At 37.0% G+C, this 24,178-nt stretch overlaps 1 protein-coding gene across 1 annotated transcript in view; it reads left to right on the forward strand.

The window, feature by feature from the left end:
* LOC550870 overlaps positions 1-24,178 on the forward strand; it is a 195,434-nt gene that overhangs the window by 149,147 nt on the left and 22,109 nt on the right. Inside the window, exons 3-4 of the mRNA XM_006561241.3 lie at positions 1,271-1,390; positions 8,202-8,337. Of these exons, the coding sequence (XP_006561304.2) occupies positions 1,271-1,390; positions 8,202-8,337 (256 nt within the window). The remainder of the gene's footprint in view (positions 1-1,270; positions 1,391-8,201; positions 8,338-24,178) is intronic.

The following is a 24,178-nucleotide window of genomic DNA, read 5'->3' on the forward strand; positions in this document are numbered from 1 at the left end:
CCGTCCATTTCCGTTTTCGTTCAACCCAGCACCCGATCTTACTCCACACATTTCCCTCTCTCTCTCTCTCTCTCTCTCTCTCTCTCTCTCGTTTTGTTTCATTTCCCACTTCACATATTCATACGCCGCTCTTTGCTCACGATAAATGCGCACCATTTGCATGTAGGGTCTCCGCTCTGGAACACCACACCCTCCCCCTCTCCCACACACGCTCCAACCCTCCATGGTCCCTATCCTCCGTGTCACTCCCCGTCTCCTTCCAACCCTCGACACGTTGGGTGGCCCGCTCTCCCCGGGGGCGCTCGCTTCGTCCACCCCTCCGCGGCTCAACTCCAGCGCGATAAGCCGCCCCCGGGGATCCGCGATTGTCTCGATTTATATGCATGCACAGACGTAGGCGGTGGTCCACCACGGCTTTCGTTTCGAGGAAGAGGAGGAGGAGGAGGAGACGAGGGTGGCACAGTTGCGACCCATCGATAGATCGATCCTGGACAGACAGTAAATATCGTTGATGAGCCGGCCCGCTCCTCCACGATTGGGACTTAGGGCCGGGAGGGAGGGTGGGCACGATTTGTCGAGTGGCAGAAATTTCTCGCGCCACGGCATCGACCCTCCACCCCTTGCAGTATGTATATATATAGTTATCTATCTCGAGATCTTTTTTCTTGTTATTTTTTACACCCCTTCCATTCGAGATTTTTACTACGAGGTATGGCGAGAAGGTGGTATATCTTGGGAGGGGGTCGCGTAGCTATGGACGTTGCAGGGGATTAACAACTCCGGTAATTTTTTTCTTTTTCCTTTTTTTTTTTTTTTTTTACCCTTCCTTGTGAAGCGAGCGAGGGAAATTGTTGCGAACGAGGGGCTTCCTGCGTGCATAGCGAAGCCCGTCCCGACGATTATTCGAATTAATTCGGAAATGTCCCCTTAATGACCGACCCGGCAATATTTTTATTCGCGGGCGGAGTTCACCCGGTGACTGCGTGCCGTGTATTAAGTATGATGGCTTGGCTAATTGATTTTAATAAGTCTTTGATCGCGCGTGTGAATGTTTTTTCGAATTGTAAAATCGTCCTTGTATTTTTTTTAAAAGGAAGAAGGATAATAATTCGTAGATGATAGAGAATATATGTTTTTTTTTAAGTAACGTGAGCATCAAAATATTCCAAACTTAGGATTATTATTTTCTCTTGTTTATGAAATAGATTTGCTGTATCTTGTGTTTTAAATTATTATCAAGCATTGTATTGACGAAATTCATAATTTTCAGGTTTCCCTGTGCGACGATTACAGTCTACCGGTCGATTTTGTTAATAAAAGACGTCCTGCAAGTGCTGCGGCTGCAACTTCTACGGTCCAGTGGGCGCTTCCAAGTCCTACCGTAGAGAACGTGAGTATTATTAAATTTCAAAGTTAAATATTTGAGATTAAAATCACCTTATCGATATTTTTCGCGATACTGAATTTCGTTCGTTCGCGGAGAATGAATGAATTTCGTTTTGCAAACAAAACGTGAATATGATACAATTAAAATATAATTATAAAATGGAAATTTTACCACTTACCGTTTACAACCATGTATTCAATCAGATTTTATTCGGATTCTCTCGATTCAATGAACGTGCATTGTTCGTTAATCGCATCACTCGTATCACATTTCGTTTATCGTCGCTTGTTTTTCATCGATAAAGGATATCAATATTTGCACGCTCGTCCCAAATCGGAAAGATACCAGGTATTTCTATCAAATGAAAAAATATACACAAGGATTTCGAGCAACGAAATATTATTTACCGTCTCGTATTAATATTTCGCTCTTTCATACCAATAATATTCAATGGTTTTGATCATGATTTATAAACATCTTTCTAAACAAAATCAGTTGTCTAAAATTTCGATCAAATCGATCTTATCGCTTCCTCCCCTTTGAGCACAAAATTGATACGAATCTACCAAAGATAAGCTGCAAGAGGATCTTTAAAAAACGTGATACTCCAAATCTCGTTAATATATTCGTCAATTTTAATAATAATAAAAAATAATAATATAATGATAATAAATATAATAATAATAATGATAAAAAAAAAAGGATCTGAAATATTTTAATGATCGACTATTAAAATTAATTCAACTCCCAATCAAAATCCACTCCATCATCGATTCGAAGCGTCGTCTTCAGCATCGATCCATTCGTAGGATACGTTCTACAACAGTATTGATATTTTCTCGTCGCCGGCGGTCGAAGAATCGGTTGAAGGGAGAAATATAATTACGATGGTGACAAAATACCCGCTGGGCACGATGGAGGGTGGACTGGCAGCGTGCAAAAGGGGTGGAAGAAGGTCGAACGAACGAACGAACGAACGAACGGAAGGACGAAGGGAATCGTGCGAGCAGGGTGAAAAGAGAGATGGAGGTGGTGACTTCCGGCGGTGCTTATAATTGTTCCACCACTCAGCTTCTGGTGCTCAGGATTGCCCGGAGCGGAGTGCCTAAATGTTTCTCTGCAGTCGAAATACCGCTTACCTTGACTGTGTCCTCGAAAGGACGTCGCATTTACCGCGTTTACCGGCGCCATCCTGCACGTGACACGGAATCTCGGCTCGCTTTGTCGCGGAAACCAGGTTTCCACGTTGAATATTAGATCCGGTGCGAGTAAAATTGTTGATGGGGAGGTCCTTGGAATATTTTCCGATTAAGAATCTGAATTCTGGAGGGAAAGAATATTCATTTTCTTTGATTACGTGGAATTTAAGAACTTAAGTGTTTAATATTATTTTACAATGAATTGCAAAAAAAATCCTTAACGAATTGAATTATACTCGAACAATATTCCAAAAAAATTATCGTATAATTTTTACTATCTACTATCACTGTGTGTGTGATACACAAAACAAAGACCACGTGGTGTAATAAAAATATAAAATGGAATAGAATTCGAATCAAGCCAATGTTCACGATTCATCTGCACTCAGTCATCAACAAATTGCAAGCATCATTCGCGACAAAAAGTTATTGCCGTGAGGAAGAAGAGTCGTAAAGAAGAGGAAGATCGAAAAGAGGAGAGGAGAGGAGACAAAGAGGAATGGGGACACCTGGTCGCGACGAGAAGAAGAAAAGTTTTTCCTTTGCCTGTGTTGTGGGCGTCCCTCGAAACGAAAGTGCTCGTCGCAACTGTGGTGTCAAAGGGGGAGGGAGGGGGCAGAGGGGGTGGTTCGTGGGGGTGGAGGGCGACAAAGAGAGGAAACCGGGTGCCACTTGATTCAAGAGGGTGAATCGTTACGACTCCCCCGCTCCTCTCCAGTGTAAGCCCTACTTAATACTTTAGCGCTTTATTTTATGCGTGAGGTCGGGCTGTAGGTCGCATTTATCACTTTAACAAAGAGCCCTGCCGCGCGAGGAAAGTTCGAGCCGACGCCTCCTTGTTTCCTAGCGATGGAAATTTCGCGGTCGCGTGGTGGTGAAAGTGAAACGGGGATTTATGGTTTCCTAAACGCTCTATCTTTCGCAGGTTTCAGAGGATGTTTAACCTGGTGGATGAGGAGTGATCCTTGCATGACGATCGATGCTTTGGATTTGAGAAGAGAGAGATTTCACGTGATTCTTTTAATATCTATTGCTTGAGAGAGAGAGAGAAAGAGAATCTTTTTTATTTAATTTTTTTTTTAAATAATTCTTGCTTTATTTTTATACTAACATTTATTTATAATTGCAATTTGATGAATTTGATGAAGGGTAGTTTGTTTGGTGATGTAACGATCGATGTTCTTGATGTGTAAGAGAATTTTTATTTGGCGATTATTCTTTTTCTTTTTAAGAGTTATTGTTTTATTTCTATGGTGAAGCAATGTTTATTTATCGTGAAAGTGATGAAAGTGAAAAGGGGATTTATGGTTTCCTAAGTACTCTAATTTCAGAGGATGTTTAACCGGTGAGGGAAGGGTAGTTTTGGTAAACTTTGATCGAAGTTGGTGCTTCCGAGAAGAGAAAATCTTGTCATTTATTTTATATTTATTGAAGTTGAAAAAGAAGAAGCTTTTTATTTCACTCTTTTTTTCCCCCTAATATGATTAAATTCTTGTTTCGTTTTTATATAAATCTAATGAATCACCGTTCGAGTCTAAGAGAATTATTTTTAATTTTTTGAGAATTTAACAATGTCTCGTGTGAAATACTATTAAACGTATATAGGAAGGATCTATTGCACCATAGATTCTTTCCCAAGGTAATAAACACCATCGCCATCGTTTCCCTCGCCTCTCGTTATTGGTACTGTTATTTATGGCACTCTGACTACCCTCGTAGTTTCGAGATTGGATCTTCAGACTGCTTTAATTGACATATATATTATTTGTTGAAATATTTTTTAAATATATAGGAACGAGATCGTGTTTATTTATTTCATTTTTAATTATGTTTATATTATTAAGAAATTAAATTCACATCCTTTGCACGTTTAATTTAAAACATATTTAATTATTACATAATATTTCGCCATTTCCTGTTCAAATATCTCTCTCATTTCTACTGTAAAGACAGATTCTCGATATTGGATAGATTTTAAAGAGACTATCGGATGTGTTTCCAAAGCGTTAAACTTTGCAGGCTAAGCTCCTTCGACAGCGATATTATGCGAGATCACGGAACTTCTCAAGGTTGTGGACCCCTCGTTTCTTATTCAGCTCGAATGAAATGATCGAATTTTTTTAAAAAAAAAGGCCATTTGTTATTCCTAACATTTGTATCACGTATCACTCAAACTTTAATTCTTCGCTTTTCGATTAATTTAATTATCAAAGATCCATTGATCAGATTTCGTTGATTTCGTGCATGTATAGTAATGCAAAATAATACGTACACGTCGAGAATCACGCGCGCGATAGCGAGATTATGGGCTGGATAATAATCGCGGTCAATTATAATACGACGGTCGTATAATCGGATTAAAGTCCGATAAACCGATGGGATTATTGGCGGACTGTTAACGTAGTTATTCGTGCTAACTGTGTCCTAATGCTGTCCGAGATAATGATGTTTAAAATTCGAAGGGATTTAACGTGTTACATTTGTCATAACAAAATTTTGCAAATTTGTATTTTATTTAATCTGTAATATTGCCATAAGTAATATTAAGACAGCAATGTATTTTATAAACGTATCGTTTTAATATTTTTCCTTTTATTTTGACGTTCAATGATCGTTCATAGTCCACGTAATTTATCTGTTTCGTTGATTTTAAATTTCACAATCTTAATCTAATTAATTTTAGATCAAAGATCTAAGTTTGAAAACTTTGAAAACTTCTCTAGAATTTTTTCCTCTATCATTTCATCATGCATATCACTTAAATGCACTCTAAATCTTATGGAATGTATTCTAATTCCTATTCAACCACGAAATATATATCATACATACCTAGATACGTCAGGTCTGGTTCAACCAGATTTGGTTCATCGATCATACACTGCTCAAACACATTTCAAACTGTTCCATATCGTTCTCCTCAATCTGTCTTTTTCCACTTACATGCTGACATATCAGCTAACAAAATCGATCCTTGCACGCATCAGGAACACGAGTATAGGTAATATATGAACATATCGTGTGTTACTGTCCACGGTGATGCACCATCATCTCTATTAAAATGAATTTACAATAACATGATATTTATTTAAATTTTTCATTAAGAAGATATATGAAAAATCGTGTTGTATTATCTTTGATTCTCGATGTAATTATTTCAATTCTTTTCAAATAGAAAATGCAGCAAGTATCGATCATCCATTATCACATTTTCCTTTATTTTAAAAATAGAGAATTAAATTAATCAAATAACTAAATTGATTAGTACAAATTAGTAAATGCAAACATGTTCATATAATTATATAAAAGAAAGAAATTACATCATAAAATCTTCAAAAACGAGCTTACCTGTTCTCACCCCTTCACGATTCCTTCAAACTCAACACAGTCATCTTCAAGACGCGTCTCATATTTCGGCTTAAGGCCGAATCAATCGGCAAGATGATCGAATTTTCAACAGTCGATCGGTTCGCTTGCCACGCCGACGAAATTCCCAACTTCTTTCGCCTGCGGAAGTTACCCTCGTAATTTCCGTATAAACATCCACGAATTTATCTGTTCCAACGACGAAACCAACGCACCAACAAAGAAAGAAGAGAGAGAGGGGAGGAGAGATAGAGGCAGAAGGCAATCGGTTTCGAAACAACCCCCGGGGGCCAGGACGCTCAACTTTGGCAGGAGAATTCCAATTTTGGCCTCTTTCAATTTAAGGCTACTTGTCTTGCCCGTCCTCTTCTCGCACGTTCTTGCAACAGCCTCCGTCATTTCAATTCGTCTGTCTTCCTCTCTTCGAGAAGAGAACCGTGATACAAGCTTGTGGCGGAAGTGCGAGGAGGAGGAAGGGAGAAGTTTCCGCCGCCATTGATCAGACCTTGCCTTCCTTTCGACGAGTATTCCTTCTTCTTCTTCTTCTTCTTCGTCCTCTGTCGCGTGGAGGGAGGGAAGGGAAGCCAGAGGCCATCGTTATTGCTTCTATTATCGTTATTATCATTAAAATCGAAAGTTGGCGAGCTCTCCTCCATGAATTGTTGAAGGTTTTCTTTTGGAGGATGGTGGGGATCGATCGAAACACGCCCCATTGTGCACGCACCTGTTTAATAACGTGGACGAGATCGAGGAAATGAGAATGATAGGGTCAAGATGAATGGAGACTGGATTTGTGGATGGATGGGATTTTTTTTTTCTTTTTTTTTTAAGATTCGAGAAACGAGGGAATGGATTTGACGTAGTAGAACGAGGTTGTTTGATGATTGGGTGTATATTGACTTGTTTGGTGTTTTCTATTTAAAGTTGTATTTCTTTCTGGTTTTTAATTAAGTAAAATTGTTAAGTTGGTCGAGAGAAGCATAGATTGGAAAATTAATAAATATATCTTTATTCTACAACTCAATTATTCAAATATTATGAATATTCACATTATTATATTATATAAATATAATATTATAATGTTTATCAATACATGTTTCTAAATAACTTTCATCTGATTTGAATTTGAACAATTTATTTCACTTAATATTTTTACAAATATATAACAAATAGATATTAAACTTGTATATTTTCACAAACAACCGTGGAAAAAAAAAGTAAATAAGAAGCTATAATCAGAAGAGAGGAGAACTCGTTCGAGAAATGAGATTCTTACATACCAGTGGAAAACAACATCAAATTAGGCGGCACAAATTATTTGGTCGGCAACAATACCAATTTGGCATCGAGCTAGCCAAAGCTTGGCTGGCTAACAACGTCCAGCTTCGACCCCCTTTGGGGATACCATCAACGGGGGTTATTGCACGAGTTTCTTCGACTAAGCACGCGACACGTTAGTCCAACGCAATTCCCATGCCCTGAGCACGGCCAATTGCGGTAATGCGTTGCCCGACCGAGTTGTAGAATAAACATTTTTAACTTTCTCCTCCTCTTAAACGGCCATTATTTCGAAAGGGAACAACCCGTTTTCGTTTCCTGTTTTCCTTCCTAGGATATCGCGTCTAATCTCCGCGCTTAATAAAAGATACTTAGCATTCTGGTGAATTAGAATAGAACGTCTTGAACGTTGCCGGAATATGTCATGAGGAAATAGGCATAGAATTCGTTCCATAAAGAGGAGTTCCGTTATAATTGCACTGTTTAAATAATCCTTCTACGAAATTACGTAGAATCATGTAATTTTGAGTGGATAGAGTTAGTTTGTCGTTATTCCAAAGTGAGAAGAAGAATATGATAGTCTCGATTGTATTATTTTTTATTCGATAATATTTCTCAGATTTGTTAATTGCTTGTGATGAATTACTTTCCAAAATTCTGATAATTTTCAATTTCCTCTCAAGAGACTGTCATCTCTACATCCATTTCATGTACACATTCATAGACACAAAATAGAGAGCTTATTTAGATTAGAAGTTGAAAAATTTTTCCTTTTACAATTCAATGGTTTCTAAAGAATTCCAAGTATTTTATTCTTCTTCATTGTTAGAATTCTAAGAGATGCTAAAAAATTATAGATGGAATTAGAGAAAGAAGTTATTTTTATAAATATCCGAGAAAGTATATAAGGGTAGACATTGTGGGGTGCTTGAGGAATTGTAACGGAAGGGAATGATCTTCTGCTCTGTTTTCAGGCGGAAGTCGAGGTTGTGGAACAATACAGCGACCCGAAGGATAGTAAGAACAAGGCGTACGTCGAGCCAGGAGCTGAGACATCCCTGCCGACGATCTACAGCAAAGTAAATCGCAACTATTGCCGGCCTTACACGGGTAAGTGGTGCATAACTTTCGTATTTGTATCTGTGCTTGTGACCTGATGGAAGTTTACTGCTTTGCTAGCGCGTATCTCGCCGCAAAAGCCTACTAAAAGAAGCTTACAAGCTTACAAGCTTCTTTACTGCTTGCCTCGTCTAGCGACCTATAACGCGTATTTAAATGTATACAAATGATTATGCAAGAAATGATAAGAAATATCTGATCTAGATTTTCTTAAATTTTCTTCTTCTGCGTGTATAAAAGTATAATAAATTTTCGAGAGTAGTGAAATAATTTTCAAATTAACATTTATAAAATACTTGATAATTTTAAATAACAATCCAAAATAAATTGTCTCGTTTCAATTTCGAAATTTGCCCATCGTTTTCAGATTTCAAAGCATATACAGACAGAGATTCTAAATATTTGCCTTTGAATCTCGTTCAGAGATACATCACACGGTAAATTAAGAACAATATTTCGAAACGTAGCTATTCAGATTTTCAATCACTCGCTCTCTCTCTCTCTCTCTCTTTTTCTCGATTATACACTCTCGAAAAAAGCACCAAAGCTTGTGTTTAAATACTTATCCAACTTCCCATATTTGCAAATCAATATTTGCCTCGATATTAACAGAATCAGTTGAGAGAGGTGGTCACGTAGGCCGACTAATAATAAAGCTCGATGAAAACGTAAATACAAATCCTAAAATACGAAGAAGAGCAACGACATAAATTCTTGGTAACGTGTAATGAGTCGGATTAAAGCGTGTGGAATCGATCGTTTCGCAACGTTACGTTAAAATAAATAAACTTTGAACGATTGTAAATCAAGGATTTATCCTGTGCCTGGATGATAACGAGCCAGCCAACGTTTCCGGATTTTCGTTTATCGATTGCGCAACATCTGGCCAATTTTCTGCCAACCTCTTCTCGTTCGCGTTTCTCTCTTTGTTGCGCGAAATTCTTTCTCTTGATCGTGTAGTAATAGTGGATCCTAACGCGAATGCCATGATAACGTACGTGATTACACGTATGAAAGTTGGAGCCAAAAGATTTCATGAAAATGGCGATTTAAACTGAAATATTCTCTTGCTATCACGGTGGTAATATATGTTGTGCTTGGAGCTGGGAAAAATTCAAGAAGAAATATATAGAAAACTGAAATATGTAGTCCTATAAGAAGGTATTATTTGAAAATATTTTTTAATAATTTAATATTTAAATCATGGACGAGTATTACTTATTATTTATACTTAGATTTTGATATAAATAGAATATTAAAGATAATTGTATTTTTGTTTATTATAATTTACTATTTTTACAACATTGCCTTATAAAGGAAATTTTTTAAAAATTTTGGAATTTGATATATTAATATTTAGTAGAAAATTGTTTAAATACAAAAGCAAATCATTTCTTTTAATAATATAACAATTTTCATTTCTGTTTCAATTTATATTAGATTTATAATTAAAATTCAATAACATTTTTCTTCCAACACATTTGAATTATAATCTCTTCGATACGTGTCATTATTAATGTATGCTTTTCGACAATCAATATATACATACATCTGAACAATCGATTGTCAAACACAAGGAAAAAAAAGGGAAAAATTGAAAAAATCTCACGATGAGAATATTGAACTGCACGCACGAAATAAACGGCGTAATAACCGAATACTCCCCTGCGGGCATTTAAATGGCGTGGCGTGAACCCACGCTTTTTTCAATCTCGATTTCACGAGGTTGTGAAATTGAGCTGTCGCCCAAGCATTCGATGAAGAGGCTGTAAGTTTCGGATTATAGAGTTAACAGAAATTCCCGCGCCGAGCCGCAAATTAATGCGGTGAACCCCCAGCGATACGGCCGATACTCCGATGTACGAATTATCGAGGCAACAACTCAGTTAACGCGGAGTAAGAGAGGCGGAAGAGCCCCTCGATAATTGAACGGTGCACACAGGTTGGCCAGCAAATCCCGTGGATTAATCGAACGTTTTCGAAACGGAAGGGTCGTTTTCTTTCTCCTGGAACGCATTGCTATTAAAAAAAAAAAAAAAAATCTGCACGTGGAACTCACACTGGTCACTTCTGATCGGAAAACAAAAGATCTTTCTTTCAAAAATCATTATATATAATAAATTGTATCATAAGAAATTATTAAGTATAATTTGCAATGAAGAATTAAATAGATGCAATATGCAATTTGTTGTTGAAAATAATTCTTTTTATATAATAAAAAGAACTTAATGTTCGTGATAAGATTTAATAAATTCATACAAGATGAACGAAGAGAAGATATACATTCAAATATAACATAAAAAGGAAGGAGATCTTTCTTCTGTCCACTACTTGTTCCACCACCATCAATTTTCCAAATTCCCTGATTCGAAATTAACTCAGGACGGCATTGATAAACTTCAACCACTCGTTAAACCCGTTTCAACAAGGGTCGAAGCTTCGTCACTCTGGAATGTCGAGAGTTCCGGTTCGTAATTAACCCCCTATAGTTACACCCATAGAAGGACATAACTAAACGTATAATGGATTTTCTACGTCCTATTTTAACGCTCGCCTATGCAGATCGCTCCACGAACCTTGGACAAACACATCGGCGAAATTTACATTCTTATCATATTCATGGGCTTTTAATTCGCGAACGTGGCAGAGATCGAGTTTGATGAGAAAGAGAGAGAGAGAGAAAGAGAGGAAGAGAGAGACCTGAGCAAACACGCCGGGGCAAATGTTTATCGTCGTGGACATGTTGGCCAGAAGGTCTTTGATAAGGACTTCTTACCCTGATACGAAGGCCATTCTAATCGCCGAGGACGATGTTTGCTCGAGGTTAGAGTCGTATCCGTATTTGCGGCGCTATACATAATGGATGATCGTGGTGGAAACTAATCGGATGGATTTATTTGTATAAAACGTAGTTACAATCGATTTTTGGGTAAGTCAGCTCGAGGATAGAATTATTATGATTTAGAAATTAGAATTGTTGTGATTGTATGATGAGGTATGGGTTATAAGATTTAATAGAAAGATAGTTGTTAAAAATTAATTGAGATTCTAACACGGAATTAGAAGAAGGAAAGAGAGAATTTTTATCCACGCAGTAAAAAGAAAGAGGACCAACGAAAAAAAGAGGGGAATAAGATATACGATTTCTCATTTAAGAAGAAAAATCTTCCCTGTCAAAAGCACGACTCGCAGAATCCTCCCTCGTCCACGAGCAAAATTCAGAAGCCACGCAGGATCACGTTTATCGCCGTATAATCGGCCATTCGGCAGAATTATTGGGAAATTAAGATTTCCATCCGGTATCCGGTCCCAAAATATATCCTCCGCGAATTGGATCGGCCGTTGAGACGTGAATAAGGGTTAGCTGTATCCGAATAAAAATTCCAGACTCGGGTTGGGATTTATAGGGAAAGAAAGGGATATCCGATTAACGTTTGCCTCGGTTTCCGCTCGGTATCCCCGCCCATTTCCGGCGGATCCAAGTCCATTTCGTTCGAACTTTTCAGAGTTTCAGGTGTGCGGGTGACGTTACTTGCCAACGACAACCGACCTCGTCCCATGATGTGTCGTGTGATATTTAATTAAACTTCCCCTTGCCCATCCGGTCTGCCCTCGTTCCATGGCTACCAGTGTCTGTAAAGTTTCAAGGGCGCGAGCTGGCCCCCTCCCCCTCCCCCTACCCACTGTCCTTCCACCCTTTTCACGGACTTATTAACCGTTTCGACAAGGCCCCTTGACACGAGAAATTTTTCTTGCCTTCTTCCTCTCGGTGGACCCCGAAGTAATTAAAAATCAGCCGATTTAAAATCTAATGAAGTGGAAAGGAATATTGGAGGAGCGTGGATGGATGGATGGAAGGGAGGGAGGATCGTGGAGATTTCTTGGGACGATCGACAGTATTGTACTCTTGTTTCCCTTCGTTCTTCTTAGGAGTGGAGTTATGGCTAACATGGGCTGGGTTTGGTTTCAAACTTTTTGATTTTCCTTTCCATCAAAGTTTGATGGAAGGTTGGGTTTCAGCCATTGTGATAAAGGATATTTCTGTTGGTAATTAAGAATTGAATTATTTGATTATTAAAAAAGGGAGAAAGGAAAATATTGCTGTATATAAATGGGTAATGTGTATTTGGTTTGATATAAATGTATATGCATAAAGTTCTTCTAAATTGAAAAAAAAGATGGAGTATAATTTTCTAACAATAGGAAATTTGTAAGATAGTGTGAAATATTTGTTTAATAGATATAAAGAAATTGATTCCCAACAACAAAGTTTAAAAGAAGTTTCAAAATATTCCATCTGTCAAAATTCCTCGAGATTATTAGTGAAACGAATTAAAGTTAAATTGGAAATGTCATTTTTTAGAATTTTCTCACTTTTACGTTTGTCATAAAATCATATATGCAGTATTAAAAGGAATAAATTATGTAAATGTATTCTTACAATAATGATTCGTCGTTGAATAAATTTAATTATTCAAAATTAAAAATAATAACATTTACACTTGCAAATCAGTAATCACTTTCGAGTAAATCTCTCTTCGTTTCATTAATAATATCGTTACAAGCAAAATCTTTCCAGAAATAAATATATCCGTCGCGTATTTTACTCTACAATTTGATTAAATCGTATTAAAATTAGAAAAACTTTAAGCCGGTATAACTCCGAAAATAATGATTTCCGGTCAACGAATAAAAGACCGTTGGAAGCGTGGAACCTTGCCCTTTAAAACGCTTTTTCATTTATCTCGATACGACTTCCGGTTCACGAGATATCGTCGTGTAAAGGGAAGGGTAATTTTCGATCGTTTACTATTTCCACTCTTGTCGCTTACTCGGACCTCTCGCTCGCGCCTCGTCTCACTGACCTATCCCAAAGTCCAGACAAGCGACAGACGCGATTCCTGGAAATAGTACGCACTTCCAAGAAAAAATGTAGGTCACTGAGTCCATTCATAATCTCTCTTAAGCGCTATGGATACTTTGACTCTTAATATCTCGACAATGGATTGAGATATCGGGATAAAACAAAAAGGGACTTCAATGGTACGGTTTCTTCTATCTCTTGAATGAATTTTGACGCTGAAATTTTAAAATTCTTTTTAAAAAAAATTCGTGAATTTACGCGATTAGAATAATCTATTGTTGAAGTATAAAGTATACGAAAATTTATAATTATTACTTTATTAATTCTTATACAAAGATTATTTTTGTAAACATCTTGTATAATTCATCATCTATATATAATTCTTACGCAATTTAATATATCAAATGTTGGAATACATTTCAATTACGTAGAAACTTGTTACTATTACCGATTATTCTTCAATTTTTACAAAGTATCCTTTTGCATACTTCTTATTTTTTTTTTTTTTCTTTTTTTTTTTACATTCCTTCTTCGACAAGTGAAGCAAAACCGCACAACTAATCGTGTAAAGGGGGCAGCTGGAAATTGTAGCCGCGTTAATCAGCGCTTTCGTTCCCTCCCCGGATGAAGGTACCCGGCCTCGTCATTGCTCGGCCGATGAAAGAACTTTCTCCTGTACTGATTGTCTCTTGGATCGACCCTCGGTCGGAGCTACCCTCGTTTCAATTACCGGTACCAGGTGACTTGTAGCTCGTTCCGCGTCCCCGAGCAGTTAACGCTGCTACGGGTTCATCGTATGCAAATGACAAGCCGTCCGTCGGTTCGTCCGTCCATCCGTTTGTCCGTTCATCCGTTCCTAGTTCGACAGGGAGGGAGGGAGGGTTGCTTGATTCACATCAAACGCTAGCTAAACGCTGTCTATTGTCTCAGCTGTCCATACTACGATCGCATATTAAATAATCGAGCTGAGAGTAATTATTATACCGAGGGGGTAGAATTTCGATTTCTATCCAACGTTCGAATTGAAATATATCGTTTGTTAAGATATTTCTTTCCATGGAAAATTAAATCCGGATGAGTTTTTTTTTGAATTGGAAGTAAAATTTTCCATCGCGCGCGAAATTCAATTTCGTCTCTTCATTATCCCATCCCTGAACCGACTGAATTCCAGTCGAAGATCGAGCTCGACGAATCATGGCGTCTCGACGAGAGGCATCAAGAGGTAGAGATCGCGAGTTATGTTTACGACACCACGTTGGTGCGACAGTTTTAGCATTCCAAGTTGGGAAGGGTGGAAAGTTTGTTGGATTGCCGCGAAGATGAATAGTTAACGGAATAGAAACCCCTCCTACCCCGTTCTCCTTCTTCGTACTCTGAATTTCCGTTTCCCTCGCCTCCCCGCTTCTCCTTTCTGCTCCACATTCGAGCTCCTCTCCATTCCCTCGCGCGGATCATTTACAAACTGTCAACGGCATGTCTCCTCTCGCTGGACGAATGGTGGAAGAGAGAGATCTTAATCCATGGACAATTTCGCGTGTCTTCTTCTTCGAGTGACAGTTGGAAGTCGGATGAGAAGATCGGATTTTCTTTGTTGGGGGAAGAAGATAGAGATTGTTGGATTAATTTTGAACAATTTCTATTCTGGAAGAGTTGTTAAAAAATGGCAAGATGAGAATTCGCTCGTATTCCCTTTTTTAAAAAAAATGAGAGAGAGAGCTAGATCTTTTGACAGAGAGATCTTCTTTTCATTCGTCTCACGTACGTAGTTAGATTTTCTACGACGCAGAGTGTGTACACGAGATTCTTTGTCGGCCTGCTCGCTTTTGTTAATCGCGAGCAAAGCTTTGTCCCCGTTTTATCGCGCGGCTGAACGACGTCTTCTCCCTGGGACGTTAGGGACATTGGGGAACGAGGTGGGAAAGGAAATTTTCAAACAAACTCCTCCCTCCCTCCGTCGCCATAAACGAGGAGGCATGGAGCCAAAGGTTGGCAGTAAGGACGTCGCGTCCCTACACGGAAGGATCCCCGAATTCATTTCATGGCCAATTACAATTAGCATTTATGCCGCGATTTGCATATCGTTCCAAGATAATTTCGCGAACGCTTAGCCTAATCTTCGTGTCAGATGTTTCAGCAGGCTGACAAGAAATACTTGCTGGTGCCAGAAATACTTTTCGGTGAAAGTGATCTCGGAGAATGGCTACGACTTGAAAGAATTATCTAAGAGAGAGAGAGAGAATGATAAAGTATTTGTTTAATGTTTCTTTGGAACGATTCATCGTTTTATTTAATTTAAAATTTGAAACAAAAGTTAAGAAAGTATTGTTTTAAATTTATGATTAGATTGATTTGACAAGAAGAACAAATAGAAGACACAGACAAAGTGATACATCAAATTATGCATTCATCATCGTCCATTTCCATACAAATAATTTACAAATCATTTGAAACGATCATGATACTATATCATTCTATATAATCCATTCGTTTTAGGGATATTTTGCTGGCAACAAAACTTCATCCTTGTAATCGTTATATTCCATCTATCCACCATATATCAATATCGACCATATAAACCACGTGCCGTAAATCTAAACCAACTTTCGTTCTCGTTCACGTTGAATCAACGAACGCCTCGTACAATACCTGTACAAGATTAAATCGCGAAACGAAAGTAAACCGCGTTCGAAACGGTTTGTCAGGAGGGATGGAATCGAAGAAAATGAGAGACAGAGTTGCTTGTGGGATCGGTGTAGCCCCACAACCTGACCTGTGTGATCCAACTCGTCAGAGACCGCGCCCTTAACGAGCAACCTGCCTCCCCCTCCCCCCCATGGCCGCAAAACGTTCGTGGCCATGTGTGACCACCGATGTAGATTTCAATCGAGCAATGTCTACCGAACAGGGAAGCGGATAATCCGTGCGCGCCACGCTATCACTGCGACCGACAGCTTCGACGCCCTCCGACGCCGGACACCTCCCCCCCCACGCCTGTCGCGAAACCCTTTTGCAACCGGCCAAACATTGATTTTATTCCTGTTAGAATCGATCGAACTAAACGAGACTATCCTCCTCATTCCCTGACTCTATCCTCCTCCCTTTCTTTTTTTTACTTTATCTTTTTCTCTCTTTACATCTCTTTTTTTCTCTTCATCTTATTTACTTACTCTCTTTTTCCTACGTTTTCCATGTCTTTCTTTCCTTCTGCTCCTCTTTCTCTCTTTCTTGGATAGAGATTCGTCATCGAGGAGGGTGTAAAATGATTTTTCGGAACGAGATATGTAATCGAGTTTAGGACTCGTCCTTTTATTCTCTCTTTTTTTTTTTTTTTCACGGAATCCTCAGGTGTCGAGTCAGGGAAACGTGGGCATTCGATAGGGTTGTTTGGATCGAGTTAAATTAGATCGAGCGTTCAATTTAGCCGCGGCTATTGGATTTGGACATTCGGAGGGAAAGTTTTCCGCGAATTCGGCCCTCGATGCGTTTTCCCTTTAGGAGTTAGGGCGGGAAATTCGTGGATTAAACTTGGCTAAACGTGGCACACGATTACGGTTCAGTATGCATACTATGAATGGAGATTCGGCTCTCAGAAGCTTGTTCGCGAAGTCGTTCGAGGCGAAGATGTTATTATTTGTTCCAGAGTTTCTGTTTCGTTGTACAGATCACTTCGAGGATATCAGGATTGCTTGTCGATAGAGTTTAAGGAGTAATTGTATTGTGTATCAATTTCATTGCAAGAATAATGGATATATTATATAAAATTTTTATACGTTTATTCATGGAATAATATAATTACTACTTTCATCGATGAATTATGAAGAATATTGCTCTTCATGCCGTTCATTTTTCGTGTACTTAGATCTCTAATCAAAGTACTCGATTTGAGAGAATATCTTCACAATATTTGTCTGCTTATCTTAAACGCTGCAAACTGGAATACACCATTCCTCATTCTATCCTTTTAGAATTAACTCGTTCTCAAGAAATTCACGATGCAACGACGTAAGACGATGAAACAATTTTCCCAGTGTCTCATAATAAAAACAACACGCGATGTTTACACTTATCCCCACAAGATGTGTCTCTCTCGACTGTAGAATACAAGAAACATTCCTTTCAAACGCATTCTTCGTCAAGGTGTACCTGTTTCCTTCTTGGAACCTTTCAAGGTTGGGGGACGAGTACAAAGGGCAGAAGTTGGTCCGTTCTTTTCTTCAAAAAAAAGAAGAAATCCCTTTCTTCCGCGCCAACTTTTCGGCATCGTATCCTTCCTCCTCCTCCCCTTCCCTCTGTATTGACGTGTTCTCGACTGAAAACTGCGTAAGATGTTCCTCTTTTGAGGAGAGCGACGGGATGGCATTTTAAGATAATTTCCGGCCGCGTGATTCTCTGAAGGATAAGCCGGAAGAGGGGGTGATAGACGAAAGGGAAGACGCGAGGCTGGAAGAGGGGGCGAGATACAGAATAAAATTACTGGAGTAAGTAATTTGAGGACAGACCGTGTAATTGCCACTCAAAACGCTCAAAGGCGTTGCTCCTTTCTTGCGTCTTTTTTAAATTTATCGGCTGCCACCGTCTGGAATCCGTCTTTTCCTTGGATGGGGGGAAGGGGGGCACCATTTCGAGAAAAACGACGAAGAAATGCGAAGAGATAAGCGCGTTTTGATATTTCTTCTCGACGAGAATTGTTGTCGAATTCGTTGCAATATAAAATTCGGGGATGAAAAAGATCGGGGTGTCACGGTCAAAGAATCATCTCTGTAATCAGGGGTTGTTTCAATCATCCTGTAATACGATACTCGTCAGCCAACTTGTCTTTGTGCTCTTTGTGTACGCCATACGAGGGAGGGGAGACGAATCGCTTTCAAAGTAAAAATCTCTTGCTTAATTCATTCTTCCCTTGCGCAATTTCTTTCGTTATTTTTTTCCCTCGTAACCTTGACTCGTTAGTAGCTGCCACTTTACGCTTTAAGGGAACGTGTATTAAAGAAAGCCACGAATCGGATATTCAAAAGAAAAATTTTGATTGAGTTGATCACTCGATATCGAAGGAAAGTTTTAATCGCGTTTCCTATTTGGATGCTTATTAATATTATTATATTTTAGGGAAGGCGAGTTTCTTTTATAAGATGTTGTAACGAGATTTCTTCTTTCGTGGATTTATTCTTTCAAGTTTCCCTTTTCATCCTTATCTTCTTACAGTGAAATATCTTTCTTACATTTAAAATTTAATGCAGTTTTTTAATTAAGTTTGGGATAAAATTAAATAATTTTATTCTTTTTTTAAATTGAATTATTATTTAATTTTATTTATATGAATTCATATCTATATAAGAAATATAATTTATGAATCTAGTCTTATAAATTACGGATTATTTATTCGAATATTCGAAACTTTTATAGAAAATTTATTTCGTATATAAACATCCATAATCTGCTTGTAACACGAGAAAAGGAGAAATGAATAAATAGAACAGTAATATATATATATATATATATATATATATATATATATATATATATATATATATATATATGGAAACACAAGAACGTTGCCGTATCGAGGAAGCCCCATCCAGGCCTATTAGACCGGTCGGATAAGTTAACCCGATCGTTCGATGACCCTTGACACGGCTGACACATTTCAGCCGCGAGATTCGTCCAATTCCACGCTCGTATCCATGAATTCTCCTATACCAGAACCAATAACCACAGATTGGCTTTCGTTTGCCATCCCAGTAATCTTTACCCGCCACCTAAGAAGCCCTAAGGATCATCGCAAGCCTGGGTTCTGTGATTTCGTTTAAGGCCCTCCACCACCACCCTTCTTCCAATTCTTTCTTTCTTCTTCCTCCTCCTCCTCTTCTTCTTCTTTTTTTTTTTTTTTTCTTACAACGATACAATCCTACGATCCACATATTCCATGGAAACCGAGCTCACCCCGGTTATGTTACGAGGACAATATCTAATAAAAAGGAGAGTGAAGTGGCTGGAAGGGCGATGAGGCTTGCTCTTTTATAAAGCTTTCGCCGGAATTTCTCTCGTCATTGCCTTCCTCCCTTCCCGTTGAACGAATCGCGGCGGAGAAAGGGAAGATTGTATAAGTGACAGTTTGGAGGTTTTTATAGGGCTGATGAAATCCGGCACATTTTATTCCGGGATTATCGTTTTGCGCGGTATGCCGTTTTCATTTTCGAAGGAAAACATGTTCGTTTATGTCGACTGTTCATTGTCAAGTGTAATGTTTAAATATTTGGATGAAGAGAGAGTATGACAGTATGATGAGAATAAAATGTTTGACTTGTTTAATTTTGATAATATTGAAAGTATTTTTTAAATATTATTTGGAGACGTTCTTTGGATAAGGGAGATTTTATTAATACTCTGATTTTTATTCGGAATTTTTGATAGCATATTTATAACAATGAAAAACAATGAAATGGAAGAAATGGAGAATACGTTTCCAAATATTCAAACATGTAATTTCCCAATATTTCTCGAATCAGGATCTCCTTTTATGATAATGAAACCTATAATCTCCAAATAATTGATTTAAATTTACATAAAAGATATTTTTCATACATAGTTAGTTATAATTCTTTAAAATATTTTAAATTGAAATTTTCTATAAAAATAATTCCACTTATTAAATATTTTTGACGATCTTTAAAGAATGTGATTCATCCAAATACTTCCAGTACTTAATATTCATTTAATCGTATATTGTATTGTTTGAACAGAATAAGTCGACAAACAAAGGCTCAAATATCTCCATTGGTTGCAGTAACACGAGAACACGAAGGGAAGAAATTGTTTGTTTTTGAAAAAGCAAATATTATGGTAGGATTAATTTATTGCATCCCAATTGATTGTAGATTACTATCTTTATGTGTTTAAAGATAAATTGATTTATTGAATCGTTGGATGTAACGATTAATAACACATTAAAATTTGTTTTAATTTCTTTATAATTTTTGTAGGCTTAAATTATGAAGAAAAATTTTGAAAATATTCATATACGAATATTAAAAATTACATAAAATTTAATAACCAAATAAATTACGTAACTTTTATATATTTGTAATTATTTTTATAATAGTGAAAATATTAGCATGCCAAGAATAATATTTTCACAAGTCACTATTATTTAAAAAAAAAAAATATATAAAAATTATAATAGTTTCTTAAAAAATATTCTTGAAAAATCAATTATATCAAGATTAAATCATTTCATATTAAACAAGGGACAATTCATTCCATATTAGTCGCACCATGCTATGTTCTAACAACTCATTATCTCAGCAATTAACATTCGTCAGTACAACCTCGTTAAGCCATACAAAACAATCAGCTACGTTGCACAATCTCCACGAGCAATCAGCTTAATCGATGTTGCACCGATCTCTATAAACGAATTCCGATAGGCTATTGGGTACAAGGTATTAATCTACAACAACGACCTTGACACTAGATCGTCAGAGATTGCGATCTTTAACGTCGTTATCCCTTGAATTTAATTGATTCGTTCTAATTGCAAATCCCCCCTCTATCGAAATCAGATATTCTATCTCTACTATCTTCTTCATTCTGCTTTATCAAAATACAAAAATATCTATTTTATTTGAACAATAGATAATTCATTGTGAATTGAAAAAATAACATAAATATTAATATTATCTATTCTAATCAACAATAAATTAGAGGGTTAGATTTCAAGCTGATTATGGAAATTTTTTCAAGTCAATTATGAATTAATTATGAAATAATGGTAATATTAATAATCAAGATACTAATAGAAGTTTATAAATGAATAAATATTTATCTAATAGTATGATTAATGATTTTCTTTCAAATAACTCTTAAAGAGTCCACACTATATTATTTCTTTTCTCAGGAATATTCTTAATTATTCGTTTATTTAAAATACTTCCTCTATCATATTCATAATTATAACTCTTATACTTTCTTCATCATCTCTCTATCATAATCAAAAATATTGTAATTGAGAGAAGCCCAAGTCCCTTCGTTTTTTACTTTTAATCTATAATCATCCGACCATCGCTTCGTCACGAATGGCCGTAATATTCCCGAAAGGGTTAATATCGCTTTTCAGAAATAATCCGCCGAATATTTCGTCGACTTATCTGCCAGTACGTGTAAACAGAGCGTGCACGCGACGCGAAACAGCGCATCGCGTTATCTGCGGCGATTGTCAGTAGGGGTCGTCGCTCGCCGTCACTAATAGATTCATTAGGGGTAGACGGTACACCCTTCGAGCGCATCGTGAACCCTAAATGTACGTGCGTGCAGTCTATTTCTACGCTGCGCCTCCCCTTGGCCGGCTTGCTTGTCGATCGCAACGTATATTCATATACGTTCATTCTACTACGCGCCACTGTTGCGTTGATTCATTCACGAACACTTTCTCGACGATGTTATCGATTTATGCAGCTTGAATAATATTGCCTCGCGTATTGTACGATTACATATCTCGCGTGTACTGTGTACAAATCATCTTTGATAGGGATAGATGTGTTAGTATATGTCTCTAGGAATTGTTGTGATATTTGTATGCATTATTAATCTCTATTTTCATCATAATCCCATTTCTAAGAATTAGAGAATAATATTAAAAGAAGAAAGAGAAAAACATCAGGTTGAAATAAAAGAAACTTTATACGAATCTCTGACAGATTCAAAGCTTCGGATATTGAGCATTCAGATCATCAAACATCCCAAAATCGCATACAACAGTATCAATCGATATTTCCCCGATTTTCTCTTCGTGTATTCAATAGTTCGCCACATAATGCACCTTGGCCTCTCACGTATTTACGCATCGGTTTTCCCGCAAGCGATACATCACTCGTTAAGCAGTGAGGCGACCTCTCACGTATCTACTGTTATCCACAGGTCCTCTTCGTGGATACTGTCCTTGCGCTTCCACAGATACGCGCGATATATTATACGAATCGTGTGGCACGTCCTCGATGGCCGCTTTACTTCATAATTCATTTCGGTCATTCAACGACTCGTCCCGTCGTTATTTCTCTGCCCCTTGCTGCAGTCTGCGGATAACTCGCAAATCTGATTATCGATCGGTAATCAATATCGGTGCAATTTGGCGTTACGCCAGGGTAACGTGTGTGTACGTACATCCATCCCCCTCGCGTGTGCGTCCTTCGGCTGATCCCCGATAGGGGATGATTGAAAATGGTGCACGTGCGACACCAACTAATCGCGCTTTGAACGACTTTGAACGAACTTTCCAACGATGGACGATCGTTTTGGATTAGAATTTTCGATATTTTATATTTTATTTGGGAGGATTTTATTGATTTATGAACAATTGTGTATATTAAATATTGTCTTTATTTAATTTTCTTTTCTTGTTTTGGTAAAAATAACGTTTTGTAAATTGCATATAATAGAGAATAAAATAACCAATATTTGGAGAATTTAAATTGAATAATTTTTGAAACATTTGAGTTTTTAATAAGTGAATTTTGTAATAATAATAGAATTGTTTTATCAAGGATTTTTATTCTTCTATGAAAGTCAATTATGAAAAGCGTATTACGTTGATTTTAGGTCACAGTGTACATATTTAATCAGATAATTTAATAGATTTTAAATAGGTCAATAATTCAATTGTGCGTATCTTTAAGTAATTCGTATCAATGATTCGTGCTATAAAGGTGTACTGAAACATATTCAAATAGTTTACAGATGAATGAATAGATCAATGAATATTCATAATGATAGTTTGGATCAATAATTCTATCGTAGATATTAATAATTTATGTCAATGTATAAATCATTGATAATGATTAATTAGGCATATAACACTTGAAATGAATAATGTCAAAATAATTGTTTTCTCATAATATGAAGTATCAATTAAATTTATTATCCTTTCTTACAAAATATAATGAAATATATATTTAAAGATTTATTAGATAATTTGGTTTTAATTGTAATTCATTTGTCAGCAATATACCAGTGAAAAAAAGTAACCAAGTTCACAAGAATTGTAACAATTGTAAATTTCATATTTAATCTTATCGTTATTTTTTAATTCCATAATAATAATAGATACAATATAATCAAGTACCATCCAAGGCAAATCTTAAACGAATAATCATTCATCAAATCTTATTATTTTCTCAAACGATTACACTTTAATTCGTATCTAAATCGTTGGCAAATGATTCTTAATAAAAACACAGTGGGTTCAAGTTTAATCTCCTTCTTCTATTTTGATATATCCCTACGATATCGATTTCTCGTTTAGGAAGCAATCAAGTGGCAGGCCGTTTCCTTAATACGTTTATTTCTTTCTCAGATTTGATCCAATGTCTTGTAGAACAAAAAGGCTATACAACGAACCAGCTGCGGATGCATATTCATGCTACCTTTCATTTTTACTCTACGTTTACCCTCCTTCTCTCGTGCTCTTATATTATTCTAATATAATTTTTCAGGCATATTGCGCTAAACCATGGACCCTGACCCGATATTGCGTTTTTTTCGTATCTTTTCATCGTCAGAGATGGTGCTCGGCTCACGAATGATCAGCTGTGTGAATTCGTTTTTCTTCCAATATGAATTATGCTTTGCAATTTGGAGTTTTTAAAAGGAACGCGTTCTTTCGTTTTCTCTCAATTTTTATCATAATTGTGGACATTTCTCGTTATTTTTTTTGTTGCAGTTATTGATAGATATTAAATGAAAAGATCGTCGTATTATTTATTTGATAAATAATCTTAAAAATCTTTGTGAATTTTATATATAATTTAAACATGCAAAGTCGAACGTTTTATAAAAATTTATTCTAAAAATATAGAGACGTAACGAAGGATTTATCAATGTTCCGATTATCCCATGCCATTTTCCTTTATAAGTTTCTAAATGTCAAGAGTTATTCATACGAGCACCGCTCTCTCACAACAATATCGCGCAAAACTC

This window comes from Apis mellifera, linkage group LG6, assembly GCF_003254395.2.
Source record: "Apis mellifera strain DH4 linkage group LG6, Amel_HAv3.1, whole genome shotgun sequence".
In the NCBI taxonomy this organism is placed as follows: domain Eukaryota; kingdom Metazoa; phylum Arthropoda; class Insecta; order Hymenoptera; family Apidae; genus Apis; species Apis mellifera.